Genomic DNA, 23,804 nt, shown 5'->3' with positions numbered 1-23,804 from the left:
ATTTTCCTCCTTCGAGGCTCCGGCTAGGGCAAGAGACCGGCGAGAGGGGCTCTAGCCCTTTCGTTCAAGTATTTCTGTGGTGTCAACTCTCCGCGCGAACCCTTTCGCGTGACGTGAGGAAAACAGCATTGAACTTTTCTAGATCACACAACACATCATCGCTCACATGACCCAGCCTAGTGTCGCGAGCCTGGCCGGTCGTAAAGTGAAAAAATAAATGCGGAGAAAAAGAAAACCAACAATGTTAGACACAATCGACGCTCGCATAACTTTCTTTCTTCTGTGTGGCGACCTGCTCCGCCGGCGCACCACCTTCCCCCATTGCGATGTCGGCATTGGCACCACCTTCGCGGTGCTCAGTAGCATCCCTGCTGGTCGAAAGGCGCCTCGTGGCGGTGGTGGTGCTGCTGGTGACGAAATTTCGACCAAGTTGTTGAAAAGATGATGAGAACGAACTTCACCATCATCATCACAGCGCCAACACCACCACCAGCGAACGCCATCATCGCTTTTACTCACCGACTGAAGCTCCCGCCTGCCCCATCTTTCTGAAATGGAGATATTACTGACAATAGCAATGAACGAGAGGAACGAAAGAAAGCGCACTGTCATCCAATGAAGAATGCTCCCGACTCCAACCCGGCGAGCGAGCGATCCGACCTATTCGAAGTATCCGTCAATCTATCTATCTGTCGATCGCAGTCAGTCAGGCCCTTCGTCCGTCGAGAAAGCTCACTGACAATTTAATAATGCTCCGCTCGGCGACAGCGGTGATTTGCAAAATCCGTCCATCTTATAGGAATTGCTCATGATTTCTCCCTCTTGACTCCGCGGCGTCTTTCCAAAATCGGCTACTGTCCTGACGCGGCAGTAACCGTCGGAACCGATACGAATTTCTGAAATCCTCGTGCAATGGACATGCGGCGCGCGATTCGTTGGACAGCCGTTGGTAGGTAGATGCTAGCTGACTGCCTTTTCATCAGAAGCATTGCATAAGCAATCAATCAATTCGTCATAACGAGTGATGACCTTTCGGAAACAAAGAATCATCGACAACAAGATTGGGGTCTTTGCGGAACGCGCGCAAGACTGAACCGAAGCGACACTGACTGCACACCGAGAGACGGAACTGTACGACGTGCCGGTCGAAATATGGAGCACCTTCAGATTCCGCGCGTATATTTCGTCTTCGACTGGGATATCTCCCGCTTGCGTGTGATACCAAAATTATGACTGCAACGATCATGCATTTTGATGAGCGATCGAAGAGTTTGACTTTGAAGCTCGTTCTCGTCAATGATCCCGGCGTCTCCAGGCGAGGGCCGATTGCGCGGTGTTCGCTCTCATTCTGAAGTGGAATCGTGATCAACGAATACCGCTCGGTATGGTGGTTTGATTCTAGGTTTCGTTGCCGCGACCCTCGAGATCTAGGCACTTCTAGCGGCTTCTCGACTTGAAGAGCTTGTTTGGGTCATCCGGACTCGATCCATCAAGTAGATTCAGCGCATTCCAGTGGTCCATTCCATTCATTTTCACATTGTCTGAATCCTTGGTCGAAGAAAGCTCATCGGCATTCGACATTTTGGTACTCCTCCGCGTTTCGACTCCTCCGTCTTGACCCGTTGATCGTTTCTTGACCATCGTCGGGACAACTTCTGTTTTGAGTTTTTGCTCCCACCTCCATACAAACCAGATTATCCCTCAAATCCGGTGCCGTACGGTAAGATGAATAAATGGTTCTCTGATCGGTTTCTGTTCGAATTTCCGAAATACCTGAAAACCATCATTCTTATGGTGAGAATGTCCTCAATAATCCAAAAGTCGGGATAACTTCGCTCGTCTTTCAATTTGGTTTTATTTTTCGCAGCGAATGTCCTACGGCCGAAATGTTTGATGGAGAATCACAGCCATTCATTATGTTCCAGACCTTCCCGGACAACGCGACCCGGACCGGAGCCTTCTCAGTCAGAAGAAAATGCCATCAGTATTTCGTTATCCTGAATGGCGTCGACTGGCAGATGATTTTTGGCAAATACTGATGGGAACCTTGGGTGCGGAATCAAACGTCGAATGTCACTGACTGTTGAGCCTGATAAAGTCGAAAGATCCGCCTCTCAACTTTCAACGTATGACCCGACAATAGAATCGCCTTTCGGGACGGACCGAAGAAACCGAAAGGGGGAACGAGAACCACAATAACGTCACCCGAAATAGACGATCACTTTCGGGGCGAGATTCTAACGGACCTGTGTGATAAAGTCGGGTCGGTGGGATCTTCGTCCAGTTTGGTGGTCGTCAATGTCTTCAATCAAATCCCGTCTTTTTTCTTGTCTTCCTCACTCTATTCCCGGAGCTCCATTGTACACGATGCGATTTCATCATGTTCTTCCTAGTGATCAGCGAGCGAAATTCGAGAATACTCATGAGGCAGTACGCTGTCGTAACGAGGTCCGAGGCATTGTGAACGACGCAATTGCATTCCATGCTTCCGGTCAATGAGATCCGAGGCGCAAGAAGTCTGGCTTCTCTTCCGATCAGCAGAAATTCCAATTCTCCTCTGATTGGGTGAATCCCATCGAATATGCAAACTGGTTTTCGACAGAGCTCCGGGTTCTTCCTATCAGGAAAGACGAGGACCAGGCTCACCCGCAGCATTCGTATATCGGGTGCGAGGACCTAGGCGTACCGTTTCTCTTAGACAAATGATCCTCCATCGAAGACCTTCGCTTGCATCAGATCCGGTACAGAGACGCGCGTCATCAGGGATGCTCTCAAAGTGCACCTGAGAACGTCTGGAAAAGGCCAACAGATATTTCCGCGGCTTCGCCAGCGCATCGGCTCAAGAAGAGCTCTAGAGAAACTCCTTTGATTCCGAACCCGAGGAACCCCGACTTGGTAATCGCCCAACGTATCTCCGCTTGATCTCCAGGTGGTGGTGCTCCGAGGTTTTGGCTCGCTTCGATGCCATCTCAGTCGGAAGGTCACGGGACGGAGAATCCACAGTGAATCACTTTCTGTTTCAAATTCGTTTGATTCTCGGGAAGCTCTCACTAGAAAATGGAAGTGTGTCTTTGGCGACACGCTTCATTTGTCAGCGGGCCGGAACGGCTTCGGAGACAAGCGTGACTCCTCCAACCGACCACGAAGGTTGAAGCGCTTCTGCAAAGCCCGAACGGCAGCAGCTTGCATATTATCTCCGATGGCTGTATTTCTCTCGTTTCATCAACGGTGTCTCCGTCGCCACGAGCTCCTGCTTCTGGTCGTGAGTCAAATTGTAGATGTCGAGCAGGACTGGACATTTTCCCACGCAGAGAATGAAGGTGGGAACGCTGGTCGCAGCGAGCGAAGAATGCGGTCAAATTAAGCTCAATTGATACGAATGGGCATCTATTCTTGAAGTTCCTGAAGCAGCCACCGGATGTATGATCGATGGCCCATGTGGGCCGAGAGACTTCTCAGAAGAAACTTTCCAGAGCGGGGAGACGATTATCCTTGACGATTTCCCATCGTTTGTCGTGGGATCGCCGTCACAATATTAGCACAAGCCCTGAGCGGGCGAAAGAAATTGTGAGTTGAAAGATGAAAAACGGCAGCAAATCTAGCAGCAGAGCGTTGAACATTGAAGGAGCCACCAGATCAAGACGCCGATTGAAGGTATCCAAAAGAGTTCTTTGGCTGAAAGTTACGGTCAACGTTCGACTTCTTCGGCCTCCGCTCGATATATCGCTTCTTGAGACGCACCCTGAGTGCGGAAAATCGGATTAGATGACAGCGGTACTTTCGAGGGGGCATTTCGCCGACATCCTTGATCGAACTCTTCCGGCTCGGAACGCTGCGTTGTGTCATACACGGGTCGTCTTCCGACTGGGTGAAGAACTGGAGGAAAGCATCTTCGGCTACTGTCAAGGCTAATGTCACAGGCTCTGTCAACGAGTATGAAGACACTGTCAACACAATCACGTCCGCAATGGAAGGCGTTCAATCCGATCGGTATATTCCCGGAGCGGGCACAAAGGCAAGCATCTTCATTTCTAGTCGGCTCCGCACAAAGTGCTCTCCGTTTGGCATCAGCATTTTTCAGTTTCACGTCATCAGTCTCGGGCATCGACGAGGAGACACGCCTGAAAATCATTCATCTGGCTGCCGGGAAGCACCGTTCTCATCATCTTCCAGTTTCCCGACGAGACCACCTTTGTCAGCGTGCAATGATCAATGGTTGTCGAGGAATGGAAAAGCTTCGCAGCCGCCTCGGTGATCTGTCTTGAGCGGGTGTCAGAGGGCTATATGAATCAGGATCGCAATCGAAAATGAACAGGTCACCGTAATCACAAAACATAAGACGTATCGAATTCCTCCATTGGGCAAGTGGACTATGGTGGAGGGAAGCGCCGACGAGCCCCTAGTCGGACCAAGATCCGAACACCGCGATCGGAATGTTTCGCGAGCGAGGAGATACCGCGAAATAAATCAACGAATGGCTCTGAATCCGTGCCACTTTTCGATTACAGCTCATTTACTCATTACGATCCCACGGATCAAAACGCGCTAGGCTCCTGTCGCCGGCTGCTGTACAGGAATTCGCATCTAGGCTTCCTCCCGGCCTGTTGAGAGCTCTCTATCGACTCCAGTCAAGGACCGATGGCCCGAGCCGAAAATCCTAGTTCCATTGAATGTGATACTGGAAACCCTCCTGACCAAAATCCCGTGGTCTCTCATGAGGTTCACGGGAGTGGTGCGTGGGAGAGATGATCCATCCGAGAGCCAATTGCGGGATGAGATCCCTCGGTAATCGATACGCCGCACTCTAATCTCTAGAACGCTTCGCAAATCCCACCCAGCGCAGGAATTCTCTACTTCATTCCCCGGGCAAGGCAGCGATACAATAAACGCGGCATTACTCTGAGGATAAGATGCCACCAATGATGTTGAAGATGCACATAAGGATTTTGGGAAGATCCGCGGACGAGCGAAAACGAAATCTCTGCGAGAGCTTCTCTGCTCGCACGCATTGTCGGGGAAAAAGCATGAGAAGACAGAGGATGAGGCGATTGAATGATAATTCCAGTCGATGAGCATAAACCGCTGAATCGGGGCTGAAATGGGGAATGTCCTCTGATGGATACAACAGCGCGGAGGGGTCTCCGTTGTCCTAGAAATGATACGGACATTTGGAACAAGCATGAATCCCATTGAAGAATCGACGCACCCAGCGGAGCGATCCGACTCGTCGTATTTATTTCCGTCACCCTTATACTCTGCCGCCATCTTCGGTTTCTCAAACACGACGGCAACGACGGTCTAAGTTGAGACTCCCGCCCAGCGCGTTCGAATCTCCTTGTGAAGACCTCTCCTGCAATGCGAGGAACGACGAAATAACGAAAGAAACCTTTGGGGGAAAGGGAAAAACATGGACCTAGGAATGAATACAGAAACCCGTGATACGACGAGGAATCTCTGGCGGATTCGCATCGGATGACGCTTAGTGGATATTATTGTATGGAAGGGAGCATGAGCCCACCCTATATTTCTTAGATGATGCTCCAGCTCGGACGAGGGACAATTGTCTCCGCAAGGATCGATTCAGGACCATATGCGATCGATACGGGAATTACATGATTTCCCGGCATTTCCAGATCAGAATAGGTTCCCAAGCTGCTTGTATGATCAAACCAACCCCCGAGGTGATTCTAGGACTGCGCTCGGTACGTATGGAAGCTCTTGATCTTGTGAAGACAACCCCATTCTCTGCCTGCAAGCTAAGCACAGGAGATCTCATCAAGAAAATTCCAATATCCTCTTCCGGTGATTCGAGAATGCAACATCCGACTTCTCGACCATGGTTCCCAGCGACTTGTCCCAGTGCCACATTTCGCGAGGTCCTTCCCACCACAGTTCAGAAACCAGAGAAAATACCATTCCGGAACGATTTCCGGAGGAGGGTCCGGCACCGCCCTGGGAGGCGCGACACTGGAAGCAGTAGCGTTCGAGGGCGACTACTTGAATGGAAAAAATTATTCGACCACTGTAATGATCCAGGGAGGTCAAAATCTTGCCCGAAGCTGCGTCAGAATGAGGCCTTCGTTCGTATTGGCGCTGCATGTGATCCACGCAAGAATCAGGCTTTTCATGCTACATAGATAGACGATTCTCCATCTTCTTTCTGAATTATCTCGATTATGCTCGTTTCCTGCGGGAAGTGCTCGTCTCTCGCACCATAAGATCGAGTGCACATGCGAACATAATGCTGCGACGAAAAATCATGTATAAGTCCTGGGATTGGGGGTGTCAGATCGCGGGCCGACAGGCCAAGATAAGCCCGCCGAGCCCAGTGTTTTGGCTCACGAGGCTCTAAAATACTCATCAAAAGCTCGAGTCCTCATCCAATTCGCAGCAACCGTTCAATCATTGAGGGATGAGCCGCTGGCGCCTTCCACGGTGAATGGAGACGAGAGGGGACACTCTCTCACGTGTCTTCGAATCCTGGCTTCACGTCGATCATTTGTGACTTTTCCGAATGGAAACGAGGAATTCGGCTTGGCTCGCAGACCCTGTCCGATATCCTCACTCCGGAGGCTCGAGTTTCTCAGTCCCGCCCTGGAACATTCATCGAATCCCCCACCTTTGGATAATATACTCGTGCAGCGATTCTGACAGTTCTTCTGACACTTATGAATCTCACCCACGGGCTTCCATCAACCAAGAACTTACCTCCGAGCTCCTCAGATCAACCTACGATCAACATGTGTGCTAAACTGAAGGTTACCATCCCTTTGCCCAACGGGATCTGAATGGAGAGGGGTGGGGAGTTTCCTTCAACATATCATATATGTACTTCCATATTGATTCTGTATTAGTACCCCGGGGCCTCCGACTGGCATCGAATGAGCCGCGCTGATTCGATCGTTCCCTAAATTAGTAGGGGTCAGCAGCTCGGGAAATTCGGGTGGTAGGGACAATCATGCTCTCGAGACGTATTCGGTGACTTGCTCGGCCGGGAAGCGATCTTGCGTCCCCGAATCCGGAGTCGCAGACCCCTCGGATGGCGTGACGCCGCCCCACGGCGCGGGCGCAAGTACCAGAGTGCCACTGAGGCGGTGCCGTTCCTTCAAGTGCGTGGCGCTTCAATCTTCTGAGTAATCATCTGAATTCGGCTTTCTGCTCCCTCGGCTCCCAAAAGGCTCCGGTATATTGTTCCTTAGATCCGTTTTCCGTAATCACGGAGAGAAGATTGATGGGGCGACGCTTCGGAGTCCCATGGTGGGGGTTGCGGGAAGCATGAATCGAGGTTCGCTTCCAAGAGACGGCGCTCCAAGACCGTGGCTCGCTGCGGATTCCGTCCCCCTTCAATGAAGAGGAGAACGCTTGGGACATTCCATGCCCTCCCTTCTCAGGGGGGATAGAAAAGCTTAAGCAACATCCACACAGGCCACCAACACCGGACCGTTAGGTTTCGTCACAATAGTCTTCGAGATCTACCCCAATCAAGTCGGACGACCGCACTACCTGTGACAAGAAGCCAAACCTTCGACCATCGATGCCCACACTGCACTTTCTCGTCCAACAGTGCCAGAGGTCTCAAGATCCATGTGACGTGCAAACACAACGAGCCTAGGCGATTATCGCAGCCGACACCACCACTGCCGTTAACACCGCAAGTTGTCCCACCGAACTCGACCCCCGTTCATGATGTTCCTCTCGGCCTCACGGCTCCAGAGCCTCACCCCACACGAGTCGCAAGGACCCTCATTCCCACAGATAGCGGAGATACGGGAAACGGTCTTCCGAATTTACCGAGATTAGAGGGGATGTCACGAATCGAGTTTATTCGAAGAGACCAGATCGGCAGTTTTGCGTGCGGACATCAGGTCAGAAGTAACTCACCGTATTTATTCTAATAGAGTGGCACGCCGTTCTATTTTTCGATCCCCTCATCAGGCGTCGGTCTAGTGGAGCATGCCGTTCTATTGGAGCATGCCGCTCTACTTTTCAATCCCCCATCGGATGGGCGGTCCCCATTAGAGCTGATGGAGCCTACCCGTGTTTTTTCCAAAAAGGAGTATTAGAACGATCTCTGCCTCCACTTACGATGAATCGTTTTGTATACCCTTGATATCTTCACGGAATCTAACAATATATACCACCTTCCTTCAAGTTATTTCCCCCTGCCGTTCCATTAGAGCATGCCGTACTATTGTAGCATGCCGCTCTATTTTCCGAAATCTCTTACGGCTGCCGTTCTATTGGAGCATGCCGGTAATTGGAGCATGCCATTCTATTAGAATAAATACGGTATCTGCCTGAGATTGGTCCCGGGTAATCAAGAACGAACGTCGGCAATAAGCTGAATCATAACAAGGGAGTGTCATCTTTGACTTGGACGCGCCTTCAAGATTGGCTCGAGTGGGTAGATCGAAAACCTCCGTCTTCCATGCAGCGAAATCTGTTCAGCCGATCCATCGCTGTTCCGATTTCCGAGAGGAAACTTCCGGGGAATTTGTTTGACACCAAACGTCAGAGCCATTTCCCTATCAGTGGATTATTATTCGCTGACGATTTGATACTTATCTCACAGACCCGAAAAGTGATGGTCGAATAACTCTCCAATCCAATCCTAGCAAAAGCGCCATAGTGGAATTCGCGACATGTAGAGACTCAGAAAGATATTTCGAAGTCTAGAAACCTCGCGCTACGAACTCTAATCTCCTACAAGTACTTAGGGATCACCGTAGGTGATGGGAAAAACTACTTGGCGGAGCAGGAGAAGATTTGGGAATCGAAAGCAGAAAAGGCGCTGCGTCAGATGCACGCCAAATCGCTTCGGAGATCAGAGCTGTGCGCCGCGCCCAGAGATCGCCGGCGATCGCCGCCGAACTCTGAGCACAGCGTCCTGCGGCGGAACGGCGCGCCGTCATGATCCCCATGATGAATAGCCAAGAGCCCTTATGAAAGATTCCGGAAGACTTTCGGAGCGAATCGAGGGAATACAGGAGAAAATGTTCATCAAAGTCAAGGAAAGAGAACCTTTGCCGAGCTCGATGCGCTCGCTCGATGATGAGGATCGTAGACGACACCTTATCTCATCCGAGTATCAAGACGATTCATAAGTTTTTCTGTCGACTCCTCGTCGCATATCAAGAGGCGAAATAGGAGCCTGCCGTCTTGTCTTTTCATAAACGATAATCCAGAGTTCTTGCAGAATGAGTGAGTCAAGAATAAATGAACCTAACTTGTGCTCGCTTTTCGATTCCTACTTTCGCCATCCCTAAGCTTACTCCCTCTTTGGTGCCCTAGCTCCTTCCCTGGGATCTACTTTCCCCATGGAGCTCGCTCCGGGTAAGAGAGAACCGCGGCGCGCCTTGAGTCTCAACTCCGCTGAGAAACGCCGCCTCTTTTTTCGCCTGTCGCCGCCGCCGCGAAAAATCAGATAGCGCACAGCAGTGTTGGAGATTCAACAGGTTCGAGGTGGCTAAGATCCAGTGGAAGAGCACGGCGGTACCGGGGCTAACATATGCCAACTCGGTAACCACGATGTCCGCGAAACTGCGGCGGAGACTCGAAATCTTACAGCGAGAGGCTGGAAGATGGGCCTTGGGGGAACTCAACGCGAACCCCGCTAAAGAATTTATAGACGGACAACTGGGATGGTCCATATTCGAAGCCAGAGAAGCGAAAGGTGAGCTCATTTACCGGGCCAGAATCAATGAGATGAGCGAGACGATGTGGCCGAAGGCAATCCAGACGATGATGAAGATTGCGAATATACCCATCAAACTTCCAACGAGAAGTCTAGAGTTGGAAAAGACATTCGGATGTAAAAGTATCCGAGAAATGCCAAGATCAACTCTTAGAGTGAGTCTCGGTGTTAATGAGAAATACGTGAACGAAACCATCAAAAACAAACTCGACCAAGATTGGGTCGAAGGAATGTTCGACACAAAAGTGATGTTGGAAGAGTGGGTACAGCGGAACATCGATAACCCCTACGGACAAGTCGCAAAACCGCATCCACCAAGGACCAACTGAGCCATCGCCCTTATACTAGGCTCGCTCCATATGTTTGAAACGTGAACATAGCTAGGGAAGGTCAATAGAAATCAAACAATCAGGATCCACTAGTCATGGGCTTTGGTTATTCTAACTCTTAAGAAAACGGTTTTCGTTGTAGGGAGATTTGGTCTACATAAGCGAAGGATTAGTGTACACATTCAGAATTTCGGGGACCGCGATATAGCTCATTCGGGTAGAAAGGGGTCGCGATAGACGAGGCATGACTGCATATGGATCGAAAAACAGGAGGGGGAGAACGAAATTAAGTCCTTCGACCTGCACCCTGCATATGCGCGTTCCGATGTCATCCACCACATTCGAGATCATCCCGCGACCATCACCCACCGGGGACCCGAAGAACTCAGTGACGGAGCGCGGACGAGACGGCAGAATAAGGGGTGCCGAGAAAACGAAGGAAGGGGATAGCGGCGGTGCAAAACTGGCAACGGGTAAGGGCCGACGGGAAGATCTGGGGTGAAAAAAATGGGGCAAGGAGGAAACGAGTTGGAGACTTGAGCGGCTCCGGCAGATCCGCAGGGAAGCATCCGCTTGGACTTGAAGATTAGGCGACCTGGCGGGCCGTGGGAAAGACTTTGAAGCTCAATCGCTCTGCTGTCTGGCAGCTGATCCGCATCATGGATTCCGTTGACCGCTCGCATTGGCGCGAGGCTTTCTAGAGGCTTTCCGGAGCTGAGAAGCGTTCGCTGAGGCCGGCCTTGAAATTGAACGTCGCTGGTTGGGATGGACCCGACCTGAGCGTCCGAAAATGAATTACAAGATGTCGGGTGTCTGAAATCTGGTGGCCTGAGTTCGACTGGTTCGCACGGGGCTTCGGGATCGATTGCATCGACGAACTTGTGTGTAGCACTTGTAGACGGTGAGGCCTCCTGTCATGATTGACATGAAGTTATTGACCTGAAGCGATGACAAGTTGAGTACGAGTACCTAAGCCAATTGGATTCGCGTGGTTATCCAATCCGAATTTCCCCCTTCATGGATCAAGATTCCAGTCGCTGCCCTCAATGTCGTCAGCAGGTCTCGACTTCTAGGACAGTCTGCCGCTGAGCAATGTTTTTCGTAGCCGTGAGGAACGTCTCAGCTGTGCGTAAGAGCTCTGCCAGCAAGCGTGCCCAACAACCTGCCCCAATGACCTTGAGCGGAAACGAGTCAAGTCCGATTTAGACCGCACATACCTTAGTCTTGAGACGCAAACGTATTTGGACGATGACAGCGATACCTGAGCAGCAGGCACGCTAATAAGGGAATTGTTCGCCAGGATGATCGGCGAATCGAAGTGATTGTGACGAGTCCCGATAAGGCTGGTCAAGCATTTTCCCTTGGGGTCGACCTGGACGATCTTGTCTGCGACGCTCGGGATTGACCAGGGCTCGACGTTAGGGATCCGAAGACGCTCGCGCGGGCCGGTCCCCTACGGGCTCGGGCTGGTGTCGTACGATTCCTGCGCATTCTAGCGCACTCAGGTCGCTTGTATGCATCGACAGCTCGCCTTCTCGCCCTCTGTACTCTTCCCTCTGTCGAGCCCACGAGGACTTGTATCCTTCGGCAATGAACCAAGGATTCCAAGAAGCATGGTGGGAACCTATTCTTGGACTACCGAGCCCCACCGCGCAATCGTGAGCCTGTAAATCTTTTTGATATCGAGGCGGAGCTTCGAATGCTGATATCTGAGAACCAGTGATCTGGAACACTCATGCTTTCTTGATGGTTGATTGAGATAACACGACGGAATTTCCAAGGACTGACTCTGTGTCTTCCATGAAAGTTAACGCCAGAGGAAGCGTCCTTCCAGCTCGGAGTGCTCTCGAGGAGCTCGAATCCTCCAGGAGGTGATGCGTGCTTTACGAGCACAGAATGCCAGTGGGAACACGATCACTCAACCATAGGACGACCCCTACGATCCTTGCGGCTCGAGTACCAGACTCTGATGATGATGATGATGATGATTGATTTATCAAGCATTCCATGTTCCTCGAAGAACATGTTTTACATTGTATCCGAGAGACCCCATGCGACGGACGAGTCTTCTCAGCTGGTTATAGGTTGGTGGATCCGACGTATGCGGGGGAAGTATCTTCTCGTCTCCCGCTCTCATCTCTCGAGACCTCTTTTAGTTCGCTCTACAGTGTGTCTTGTTGGGTCCTCATGTAGGCCTAGTCGTCTAAGGATGGTCCAGTTTGACTCCTTGGGGTCAACGGAAGTCCTCGAGTCCCCATAGAATTCAGTCGGCGGGGGTGAATTATTGGATGCCACGAGTCAAATGCGGACGGGTCGGCGGGCCGCAAGCTCGGGAACACCTGCTGTAGACGACAAGAGGAGAGATAAGAGAAGATAAGGAGATGCGTCCGCTGCGGAACACTCTCGGGAAATTATGTGCCAGATTGCAGAGCTGGAGCAATAGAGTTGACCCTCTGGGACGCAATCGATAGAAGGAAGCAAAAAGTTCTCCAAATATTTCCAGAATCTCGGGGTGACACGCAGGGCCGCAGAGAGAAATTCTAGGCTCGGGGGGAAATTCGGGCATGGGCCCCTTCTGGATCATGAGCTGTGATCTGTCACTAGAGAAGTGATGGAAGGAATTGGTCAGAGCAGCAGTTTCCTTTTCATGCATCTTTCGGAAAGGCGAAGAATTTAGGACGCAGACAGGATTATTTGAGTAAAGCCTGAGTTAGGGGCCCTTCCGGTTACTCTGGGCCCGGCTCAAAGGGTCACCGATACCCCCCGCCCCTTTCGTCGGACCTGGTGACACGGATCGACGCAGTCGAGCCCCCGCGGCCGTACAGTACTCTTGAGCGCCTTGATCGGCAGAGCGCCTCGATTTCTCCGGTATCTCGTCTCGTCGACTCGACTCAAGTCGCCTGTACCTCTTGCAGCTCCTGGAAGATTGACGGGAACGCATGACAACATCGCGTGCCATGCTCCGAGGTATCTTCCACCGAGATCGACGGTGGAAAATCAGCAGGTTCTTTCGGACGATGTCTTGATCGATTCGACTGGATCCCTGGGAATTCGAGATCTTCCCTCGATCCATTTGTGGGGATACATGCCAGAAAGAGAGCCTCGCTCTCAGTGTCCATCTCTCTTCCCCCAGAATACGAGAGCGGCTGGATTTTCGTTCCAGCTTTCCACGTGGATTGGCTGCCGGGGATTCGAATGCTTTTGTCTTCCACTGTTGACGCGAATCCTCATGACGCCTCGGCGCCTCTCGGATCGAGGAGCATCTGTGCCATGGGAAGAACGATTCTCATTCGAATATTCGCCGAACATCGAAGCGATGAAGGATCTCGAGCAGAATCCTCTATAGATTCGATATTTTTGATATTGATGAGAAGTCTGGTAAAGAAATGAGTATGTATTACGCCAATGATTATGTAGCATGATCATGTATGGCGCTATGATAACAAAATTATCATTGGTATAAGTATGCATCCATAACTCTATAATTATTATTCCCATATTCATCTCATATTATACATTAATCCTATAACTCTCACATTCTATTATTATTTATCATGTCAAATAATAATCAGGTCCATAGCCTCTGTTATGTATGGTCAATTTTTTGTCGCGCTCGGCCAGAAATCGTTTCGAATATTCTCGCCCCTTGATGAAAGTTCCCACCGAAGAGCTCGCCAATCAGCAGTAGTCCAGGATGTCCTCCGGATACAGTCACTCCTCCATGAAAGTCTTGAGCGCTATAGGACCTCTTTGGTCGACCGATCCCGGTAACAGCCTGGAATCATTTTTCTCAGGGGAAGGCTCATTTCGCTTCTGGGGAGAGAATTTCGTGACGCGAGGGGATACGGGTGCGTGACCGATCTGCAGAGAAGAACGATATTCCGACCAAGTTTTAGACTCGAGACATTAGGTATTTCACTCAATGCTCTGTTTTGCACGAGTGCTTGGGGGTTGTTTTAAGGTTTCCCGATTGAATCAAGCTCAATCTAGCAAAATTATACTCATTCGCCCCAGAGAGCATAGATGACAGACCGATTCGATGACTCGGGGAATGTTCCCAAGAAATAAAGCGTCCGCACCCAGCATCTGTCCTCAGATCAGGGTATCCAGAGAAACGGAGATCCATGGGGATAATCTCCCGACTCGTCCGAGTTGGAAGAAGCGAAACTCGTTGCCCCTGGTATCGATGAGTTACGCAATGCTTCTCGCGCGGAACGAATCCGTCACCATCTTGATTAACGGATAATCTCGCTCCGCTCCATAAATTATTAGCACCAGAAATCTTCTTTGAATTCATAAGAATAGGAAGTAGCAGCGTGCGGTGAGGGTTCCACAGACTGATTCGACTCAGGACGTCAAGTTCCGACTAAGTGCGTCTCGGCCTGCTGTGCTCAGACGACTTTGAACCCTCAAGAGACACAGTGTGAGCGCGGGTCACTCCTCAGAAGATTTCCGATTCCTTCAGAGCTCCAGCAACTTATCCAGAATGCAGCTATCGACTGATCACAAGGTATCTAGATTGGGATTATGATTCGTGATTCGTAGCGAATACAAGGGAGCCCGGGCCGGAAGCTGTGACAGTGTCGGAAGCGAGTGGGGCGCTCCCCAAACGACAGATCTCTCTCAAAGTTTCGGCAAGGTTCCGAATACAGGACGACCCTGGGTTGCTCAAACGTCACGTGCGAGCCGGCTAACGAACTACGAACGACCCCAGGAGCACGGTCAAGCATAGCTCCGTCTACCTCCTACCAGCTTGGCGAAGGTGCGCAGCGCGTTTCCCAGTATGAGCTTCTGGGAGAGTGAAATTCTATGAAATTCCTCTCTTCTATATATGAAGGAAAGCGCGGCGCTAGAAACAAAGCTTGTTATTCTCGTTTCGCCATCAGAACCACTCTTCCGTATCAAACGTCGCCATTAGAAGTCCCGCCGGCTCCTGAGCTTAGGTGTCGCCCGCGATCCGGACGGAGTATCTAGAAAAGACTCGAAGGGCGTCAGTCGCTTGTTCCACTCCGATCCAACATGGACTTCTCCGAGGATACGCTCAACAAATCGGACATTAGCAATTTCTTCGCCGGAAAGTCCGTCTTCCTCACTGGTGGGTCCGGATTCCTCGGCAAGGTAAGCTATCGGAGATGTTCCATCGCAGCTCATTTCCACATTTTCTAGTGCCGGTCGCGTCTGTGTATCGATAATGTTACGGACTGGCCGTCGTTTGACAGTCATCCTCCACAGCTCGACGTGCTCTGCATCACACAAACGGTGAATGAAAGCTGTCTCAGTTTCCGAAGATTTTCCACGAATTGTTCCAAAGGCAAACTGCCTAAAGTCACAGCGTCCAACTGCCCCAATCACGCCGACTGGGAGGAGAGCCCTCGTCGGAACGAAGAGAATTACTCGATGTGTTCTGTTTGTAGCAGCTGGAGTGCTGCTCTGACAGAAGAGACTCTGATTCGCGTTGTGGGTTTCTGGGGTTGAGAATGCGGCGAGGCCATTTGCCCGGAAATTAACGGTATTCCGCAGCCCGCACAGACTCCCCCTAGACATTGTCCTCTGGCCACAGGGAATATCCAATGCCTCTAAGGCGGGTAGTGCGGTATTCTCTGGTCTATCGATCCTAACGCCGGATGAGCTGTATTCGAGATGCTCAATGTATTTCTCATTTCTCGGGCTCATCGGTCAGTTAGTGACGGCATTAAAGTGAATTTCAATTGTGTATCCGAGCGTAGAGAACATGTATGCGGTCTCCCTTGACTATTGCGGATGCCTAGTAGACTTCTCATTAGTCTTTTCTCGGAAGCGAAAGTAAGGCGAAGGTGAGAGCGACGTTGAAGCTCTTTTCGACTTCTAGGAAATGGCTCCTACATACCGGAGTCAGATGCAGCGGTATCAGGCGAAAAAAGGGAGCGTTCCACGTCGCAAGTGACAAGCCTCGGCTTGTTTAACCTTATCGTAATGTACGACCGTGCCGCGTTGTTATGCCGTTTCGCGCGATTCTCAAAGTCAATCATAAATAAGCAAGGGAGAAGCTCGCGTCTAATTAGTTGCTGTTTTCCTATTAAAGTTCCCAATTTTCTGACGGGAATAACAAAGAAGCGGATGACATTGCTCGGTTTCGCGCATGCTTGACGGTCCGCATTATCTCAGGTTTCAAAGTCACCAAGCATCCGTCACGCAAGATCACGGTCGGTCAAAGGCCATCTCAAATTGGAAATTTTCTCCGCTATAGAAAACGAAAGTGAACCGGAGCTCCATCCGCTTGGTCAGAGCCGCAAGCGAAAGGGGAGAAGCATATCATGTCGCTCCGGATCGGACGATCCAAACCATCCTGTGATGCGTCAAGGTTCTTCTCCTAGGTATGATTATCGTCGAGACTTTTTCTACGGAATTCGCCACGTGGCTCAAGAGCAAATTGAGTCAAGAGAAAGGAGCCGACAGTAAGTCACACTGGCCGTGAAAGATCTCTGTATCGTTGGGATCGGTTTCTCACAGATCGACCGAAATCCTTGGGAATCAATGGATCCCTTTATTTACGGGAGGCTCGGCGCTGTGAATAGTCGAAAAAAACTTCAGTTAGGGAACGCCGCGATTGCTACGTCTGTGGCATGCAGCTAATTTCGCCAAGACCATCAGTATCCGGAGATCTTTCGGAGTGCGCCTGGGACTCCTTTTCGACCCAGATGAGGACAATTCCAACAGCCAGAATCCGCGGGAAATAATCCGTTCGATCGCGAGCCAATCCAGTCCATGTCTGGTCTGTATTCGAGTTAGCGAATTCCTCATTCGAAGTTGCTCTCATGCTTTACCATTTCCCCGGTTCCCAGGCCATCCTAGAAAAACTCTTGCGCAGCTGCCCTGACATCCGATGTATCTATGTTCTGATGAGACCTAAGAGGGGTACATCCGTACAGGACCGACTACAGAAAATTCTGAGTGAACCCGTAAGTTCCATCTCCTCCCTTTCTGCTCTGGGTGAGCTCTTTTCATGCGATCCCGGGCTGATAAGAATCCTTCATCTTATCGTGAGTGAATCTGCTGGGATACTTCCGAGACATGAGGATTAGGATCGTGATGATAAATGACCACTCGAACAATTCATTCCAGCTGTTCACGGAAACCCTCCGGAGACGTGTCGAGGCCAGGAGCAAAGTTCACGTTGTCGAAGGCGATGTGCTTCTACCCCAACTGGGAGTTTCGTCTCAGGATAGAGCAACATTGATCCATGAAGTTAACATAATTATCCATTCTGCGGCCTCAGTCAGATTCGACGAACCATTGAAGTACTCAAGTTTTCCACATTGACCAGGCTAGCGAAATATTTCGTGACTCCGACCCCAGTTCACCTAACCAATGTCTCTCCTATGGTATCCAGGGAAGCTGTCAACATGAACATGGGCGGCACACTTCGAGTTCTGGAGCTGGCGAAAGAAGTTGAGAACCTCGTCTCCATGGTTCATATCTCCACCGCGTACGCGAATTGCACTTTGAGCGAGGCCGAAGAGAGAATCTATGAGTGAGTTCCCCTCTCAAATTCCTTCTGCTGAAGTGCGCCAGCTGAATGATAGACGAATAGGAGGAAAATGTTTTTCTCGAATTTCAGTCTGGACCACTCGGCTCACGGCATCCTGCAGATGTGTGAGTGGATGGATGAGAAATCTCTAAAAGAAGTTAGTTCGTCGATTTTGGGAACCTACCCAAATACCTACACCTGCACAAAAGCCTACGCAGAGCATTTGGTACGGGAGAGCCAAGCGGAACACAATATCCCCATAGTGATCGTGCGACCATCCATAGTTCTCGCCACATGGAACGAGCCCTTCGTCGTGAGTGTCTTACTCGGGTACCGGATACCCCGCAGAGATCCGATGGGTAGCCTTGAATACTTCACACTCGCTCCGCATCTTCGATACCGGAATTTCATCAACAATGACGAATTTTTAGGGCTGGTTGGACAACATCAACGGACCCTCGGGACTATTCATGGTGGCCGGGCTGGGGCTTCTTCGGGCAGCTCCGGTGACTTTGCGGGAGACCTTTCCAGATTTGGTTCCATTGGATTTAGTGGTGAACACGGTCATCGTAGCAGCGAAGCATCGCGCTGACCCCGGGTGAGACGACGATGTATTCTCTGCTCCGTCAACACGGAGGATCTGATGTTGTGGCAGAAAATATGAAAGGAGAGCAAGAGAAGATTGACGAAGATTTCTTAGGATACCTTCACTCCCTTCGCGACCCGAAATAAGAATTTCACTCCAGGGAGCAGCGTTATTTCCATATTCGATAAAGGAAACCTTGATGATCTTGACGCGAAGCCCGCGTTTTTCGACGGCGTTGCGGCAAATCAGGTCCTACGATCGGAGTCGAGGATGATTGATTGACTTCCAGGTCACGTCGTCACTGAGTCGCTTTTTTTTCTTTGCCCAGAGTCGGACCTCTGCCGATACTCCACGCCACAGCTGGACCCCAGAATCGAATCTCTTGGCAGAAAATGAGGAGAATCAATCTCCGTCTCGCGAGGACCTATCCGTTGGTGCAGATGCTTCGATACCCCAGGATGGATTTCGCGTTCAACGATCTACATCACAAGGTCGGCATGCGTCCCCATGCATCGCCTGTTCGGGAAATAATCAGGGAGCGGAATTAGTCCAGAATTTTTAGGTCTGCGTCGAACTTACATCAAATCACTCATTCCAGTACATGATGTTCTTCCACCATTACCTTCCGGCCCACTTGGCGCATTTCGCAGTGTCTCTCGCCGGCAAACCATCAAAAATAGCTCGCCGATATCAACGCATGATCAACACGATCGACATTTTGATGTTCTTCTACACAACAGATCCCATCTTCAGAAAACAGAAAGCAGAGGCTCTGTTCAAGTCGCTCAATGAGACGGATCAATACGTGAGTCCTAGAAACTCGGGAGGGCTACGGGGAAAGAAGATTTCGCTTCCAACAACAAAAAATTCTCTATTGCCCCTGGTCCGATCATGATTCTTATTGATTTCGCAGCTTTTCCCCATGCTGGCTGATCGAATGGATTGGGAAGTTTATCTGAAAGGATACCTCTTCGGAATACGATATTTCCTCCTGAAGGAGGACCTCACGACGCTGCCGGCCGCCCGGAAACGATTGACTGTGTAAGTGTCCCGCCTCACAGGAGCATTGAATCCGGCTCCGGGCGAACCCACCGACCTCTAGATAAACTTCTCATCGCCCTCATTTCAGCTTGAAAGCAGCGGATCTGGCTTCGACTCCCCTGACGCTGTGTTTCTTGTACTTGATGATTTCTTGGTTGATATCCTGTTTATCGATGGCATCTACCGTGATTCCGTCATAGTCAGTTCGGAATTATTCCCGAAAACGAAAATATCGAATTAAGTAAGATTATGATTGAGATCTTCTGAAAAAAGGCCCGGAACAGTTCGATGACTGTTGCTGTGCACCCGTCATAGAATAAAAAAATTACTTCCTTACTAATTCTTCTTTATTTTCTACAGCCTGGTTTAGGTGTTCATATTCGACAGGTAGATGGATTCACGCCTCCCGTATAGACATGTTCCTTCCCGCTCATCCTTCCGTGATTCATACCAAAATCGTACAAATACTTCTCTCAAGTCAAGTGCTTGATCGATCTATCGATCTCTTATGAACAGTGATTCTGACGTGGGGCTTTGCTTAGGAACTATAGAATGCTTATGTGGTTCCTGTGGTGACGGGCGGAGCTTGATCATTGTATTGATCATTATTTCGCACAAGATACATCACCGCGGACTAGCTCTAGGTTTTATGGCACGACTTCTCATACATTGTAAGTTAAAGAGTGACCGTCCGTCAGGGTTCCGTCAGGAAACGCAGATTGGCCTACGAAGAGCGGTAGCTTCACATACTTCGACGTGAATCCTATATCGCTGTTTCTTTGAAGAATGAAGCCTACTTGCCAATGCTTTTCTTCTCGATTTCGTCCCATCTCGCTCAACGGAGTCCAATGGTTTGCAGAGATTCACCCCAATTGCAGATCATTTGCGAGAGATAGGAGCATCCGCGAGTTTTCACTGAAACTAGGGTTGCTCGCCCCTAATCCGGGACACGATGCGCGGCACGCTTTGCGGAGCGAACACCAACGTCTTGATGATGTCTTCATTTCATTCGGATCGAGGCTAGCTTCATAACTAATTTTTGGCACGTTCCTTTGGCTTCTTCGCGATTGCATCAGGAGGGAAGCTTGGGGATCCCCCACTTCGAAATCGGATTGTCTGAACCGCGAGAAGGGACGAGCGAGCCCATGCATACCTTCAATTCGATAGAAATTCGATTGAAATGATGATCAGTGTCACCGTGGGAGCTGCTCTTCGGGGTAGGAGCGGAGAATACTGAGCAATGGAATTCCCTCTTTTCCTCCTCAGAGTCGAATAATGGAGAGATTTTCGCCATCCTCGAACAAGAACCCCGAATATCCCTCTTCAGAAAAAATAATTTCAGCGCATTAGCTCTCTCTAGGATTGGGGCTGTTGGGTTTTATAGGCTTCCTGAAGTATACGGTGATCGCTCAGGGGTAAAGATACATTTTGAGAATTGATTCCTGGGAATCGCGTCCGGAAAGGCGAGCTGCCCTCGCTGGGTTAAGGTGTAGATGTAGCTCGTCATCGTCTTAAACTTTCGAGTTCATAGAGATCATGGTCACAACGTAGAAAGAATTCCACATTGTTTTGGGTATTGCAGCTAAGGAGGATCACTCGACTTAGTCTTCCATTTTCCTCTTCGGCTTCTTGGGATTCCTAGAGCGCGACTTGGCCTTGCACAGGGGACATATCGGAGCATTGCGATGAATCTGTTGGTGGCAGGATAGGCAGCTTTTCATCGGCGGAGGCTGCTGTCTGAAGGCGGCTGAGCTCTGAGGTCGCTCGATTATTCCACTTCGTTGACGCATCTGTTGAACTGCGCTCGCCAACTGTTGCTGTTGTTGCTGAAGGATCGGATTATCAGTCGGCACCGGCAGCACCTAAACAGAAATCATTGTTAGAGACACTTGGCTGGATGGGGGATGGCGAGCGGTCAGTTTTTCCCTAGGATACAGCAGGTATGTATATCCTCCAGGCGACTCACTTGAGGCGCAGCGCCCATGTCCTGATGGGAACTAGGTTGGATATCGAAACGTTGTCGCTCGAAAAACTCGGGCTTCAGAAGTGGCTCGTCATCGTGAACTTCAGGTAGTTTCGTGAGACCTGGTGGAGAGAGGGAGTTCGATTGAAAGCGGGAAGATTCCGTGCGTTGAGGATTTTCCGGATTCCTAGCGGACCACGTATTTATCGCGCGGGAACCGCGCAATGAACCAGATACGCTTGATAGCGGAATATCCACTTGAGTTGGAGAATTATGCATGGAGCTTCCGTGGATAAAAAACTGACCGATTTCGCCGCGATAGGAGTCGACCACGTCTTTGAGCCGACGAACTTCATGATTGAGCTGCTTGGCGAGATCCAGACGGCGGTTCCTCTCTTCCTGCGCCTGCTTGATCACCTGTGGAGCGCGACTTATTTTATTGCATATCCATAGTCTCTGACGCATCGGATTACGATCGCTTCCCCTCAAAAATTCTGATTTCCGAGTCGGACGATGGCTGGTAAGTGAAGTGACAGGAAAGCGGACTGGTAACTGACCTGTTCCATTGCGTTGATATCCTGATGAATCTGGCGCAGTTCCTCAACGTGAGCCATCTTCTCCTGTATGAGCTGCTCCAATTCCGTCCTGCAGGATTGGAAACATGTTCCCTCAGTATTCAGTAGATTATGAGGCATATAAGGCTCTAGTTGTGGGATGGTAGATGGTGCCACCTCTCGAGACCAATAAGGATTCGTAAGGCAGAAAATTTCTCAAGCCAAATAGAAGTTTCTCATCGTCTGCTTGATTACGATGGATTCGTCGAGGGTCTCTGGGACAGAGCCAGAATGTATCGAGTAGGCTTAGATCGGGAACTGGAGACAAGATCTGTACCTGTATTCGTCGAGACAGCGTTCCTCGTTGACGGTAGCCTCAACTTCAGACGTGAGCTTCTTTTTGATCTTGTCCAACTGCACGGTGCGGACTCGGATCTCTTTAAGCACCTCGAGCTTGCCCAGAAAGTGGCTCGAGTCGGCTGGTTCAGGTGTTGAGGTCATCTATCCAGAAAAATGGGGGGTTCTTGAACTTTGATATTCCTCGCCAAGTCGAGTTGGGTGATCGAAACGAAATCACAGCAGGAACGATAGTAGGAGCAAGTTATGCCTCGAGGTTATATGCGTATAAAAATATCACATCATCATCATATGGTGGTAATCGATACAGTGGACAGCCTGCATATAGATAAGTGCATCGGGCCATCGGTTGGCCTAATTCATCGAATCGCACTCGCATCTTTCCGATTGATTCTAGTCCCTTGATTCCAGCGTTACAAGGGATATTCCGCTTCAACGCGCCAGAACCGTCCGATCGCGACGGGTTCCGAATGAGCCGAAACCCCGTATCCCACTGTAGGAGCAATAAAAGAGCCAGCGATACGCCTTACTGGCCGACATACATCGATCTTGTTTACAACCGAGTCCAGGACCATCTGAACGGAAAAACCGGAAACTACACCGGTGTCGCAGTTCCCAGAGAAAAGCAGACGGGGGGAATCGACAAAAGATTCCTCATGCGCTGTGTAGTCATAGGCGTTCCGAACCGAAGAGGCGGACAACGCCGGGTTTGTTTACAATACACAGAGGCATCTCAGCGGCTATTTTTCTCTATATCGACCAGCCGGGCCGGAAATCCAGATCGTCTAGTTCCGTCCAGTCTATGCTGCAGCTCCGTGGAACCCTATGGATTTCACTCCCATATCGAAGTCCCGATGAGTGCAGAGCATCGATCTGACATTTCCCGGAAAGATACGTGAGAGGAGGTAGCCTCCAAGTCGAAGCCAAACAACGCCATTCCATAGAAACGTAAGCGGAATTCGCGAGGGGCGACGCCGCGATTGTAAGAGCAGCACCTGATTCTCGGACCGGAACTTACCTTCGCTCTTCCGACGAATCAAGGCTGGGATCAGTAAAATCTGATAACGAATAGGTTCCAAGCGGGCCTTCACAAAATGCACGGATTGTAGTGGCGTTTGATGGTGGCTGCTGCGGCTGCTCGGCGTTTCGGGAGAGGGCAAGCGAACGCAGATTCGCGCAGAAGCTTCGCTTGGACGAGGCCTGCAGAGCTCGGACGACTTCCTATGTTCCTATATCCCCCGATATAGTCGCAACTTGCGAGGGAAAGCAAACCGGGCTCGCTGTTGTAGTTTGGAGGAATAATGACAGAACCCCCTATGTTTCGCATGGGGGGCGGCGCCGCCAGGGATCCCCCTAATATGCCGCCATGGCCGAGGGAAGGGAACGACAGCGATTCGGACAGAGTTCAGTCCTTGTTGAATTTTCAAGATCGACGGGGGACGCTTAGGGAGCGAAGAAATACGCCAAGAGCTCCACGCCCACCAATGAAATCGACGGAGTCGCAACGAAGAGCCAGGTTTTCACTCTCTCAGCTAGTCTTGTAGACCGTGGAATGAGATGCTATCCAGTCAGAGTCGGAGCACCGGGGTTGAGCTCCATCGCGGCAAGGTGATCCCCGGTTCTATGGGGGCTCCGATATCGCAACGGAGCCCGATCCACGTCTGGATCCGAGAAATCAGGCGCCCCGCCGCAGCTTATATCCCGAGGAGAGCCGATGAACTCAACGCTTCCCTGCGGATTGTGGTGCTTCCACCGCTCTCAGATTCTCTGGAG

General features: G+C 50.5%; 4 protein-coding genes across 4 annotated transcripts in view; 2 read left to right on the top strand and 2 right to left on the bottom strand.

Annotated features, from left to right (window-relative positions):
• Window positions 1-9,260, bottom strand: part of LOC108864505 (pro-resilin-like) — a 29,138-nt gene extending 19,878 nt beyond the window's left edge. The window contains exon 1 of the mRNA XM_018640284.1: window positions 9,252-9,260. Coding sequence (XP_018495800.1) covers window positions 9,252-9,260 — 9 coding nt within the window. The remainder of the gene's footprint in view (window positions 1-9,251) is intronic.
• A 268-nt stretch (window positions 9,261-9,528) lies between these two features.
• LOC108864504 (uncharacterized) lies at window positions 9,529-10,023 on the top strand. Its single transcript, XM_018640283.1, has one exon. The coding sequence runs from the start codon at window positions 9,529-9,531 to the stop codon at window positions 10,021-10,023; it is 495 nt and encodes a 164-aa protein (XP_018495799.1).
• Window positions 10,024-15,042: 5,019 nt separating this feature from the next.
• On the top strand, window positions 15,043-19,357 carry LOC100901698 (putative fatty acyl-CoA reductase CG5065). The gene is made up of 10 exons (XM_003745260.1): window positions 15,043-15,141; window positions 16,845-16,961; window positions 17,125-17,300; window positions 17,393-17,533; window positions 17,621-17,843; window positions 17,962-18,128; window positions 18,445-18,607; window positions 18,715-18,921; window positions 19,030-19,157; window positions 19,246-19,357. Exons 1-10 carry the CDS (start codon window positions 15,043-15,045, stop codon window positions 19,355-19,357), a joined length of 1,533 nt encoding a protein of 510 aa, XP_003745308.1.
• Window positions 19,358-20,602: 1,245 nt separating this feature from the next.
• On the bottom strand, window positions 20,603-23,141 carry LOC100907675 (zinc finger C4H2 domain-containing protein). Its single transcript, XM_003745221.1, has 6 exons — window positions 23,050-23,141; window positions 22,012-22,175; window positions 21,678-21,765; window positions 21,426-21,537; window positions 21,124-21,242; window positions 20,603-21,019 (listed from the first exon to the last, which is right to left on the bottom strand). The coding sequence occupies exons 2-6, from the start codon at window positions 22,173-22,175 to the stop codon at window positions 20,759-20,761; spliced, it is 744 nt and encodes a 247-aa protein (XP_003745269.1). The 5' UTR covers window positions 23,050-23,141; the 3' UTR covers window positions 20,603-20,758.
• Between the last annotated feature and the right edge of the window lie 663 nt (window positions 23,142-23,804).

Source organism: Galendromus occidentalis, unplaced genomic scaffold (assembly GCF_000255335.2).
Source record: "Galendromus occidentalis unplaced genomic scaffold, Mocc_1.1 scf7180000077480, whole genome shotgun sequence".
Lineage (NCBI taxonomy): Eukaryota > Metazoa > Arthropoda > Arachnida > Mesostigmata > Phytoseiidae > Galendromus > Galendromus occidentalis.
Note: the sequence above shows the minus strand (reverse complement) of the source record. Positions and strands in the feature narration are given on the sequence as shown.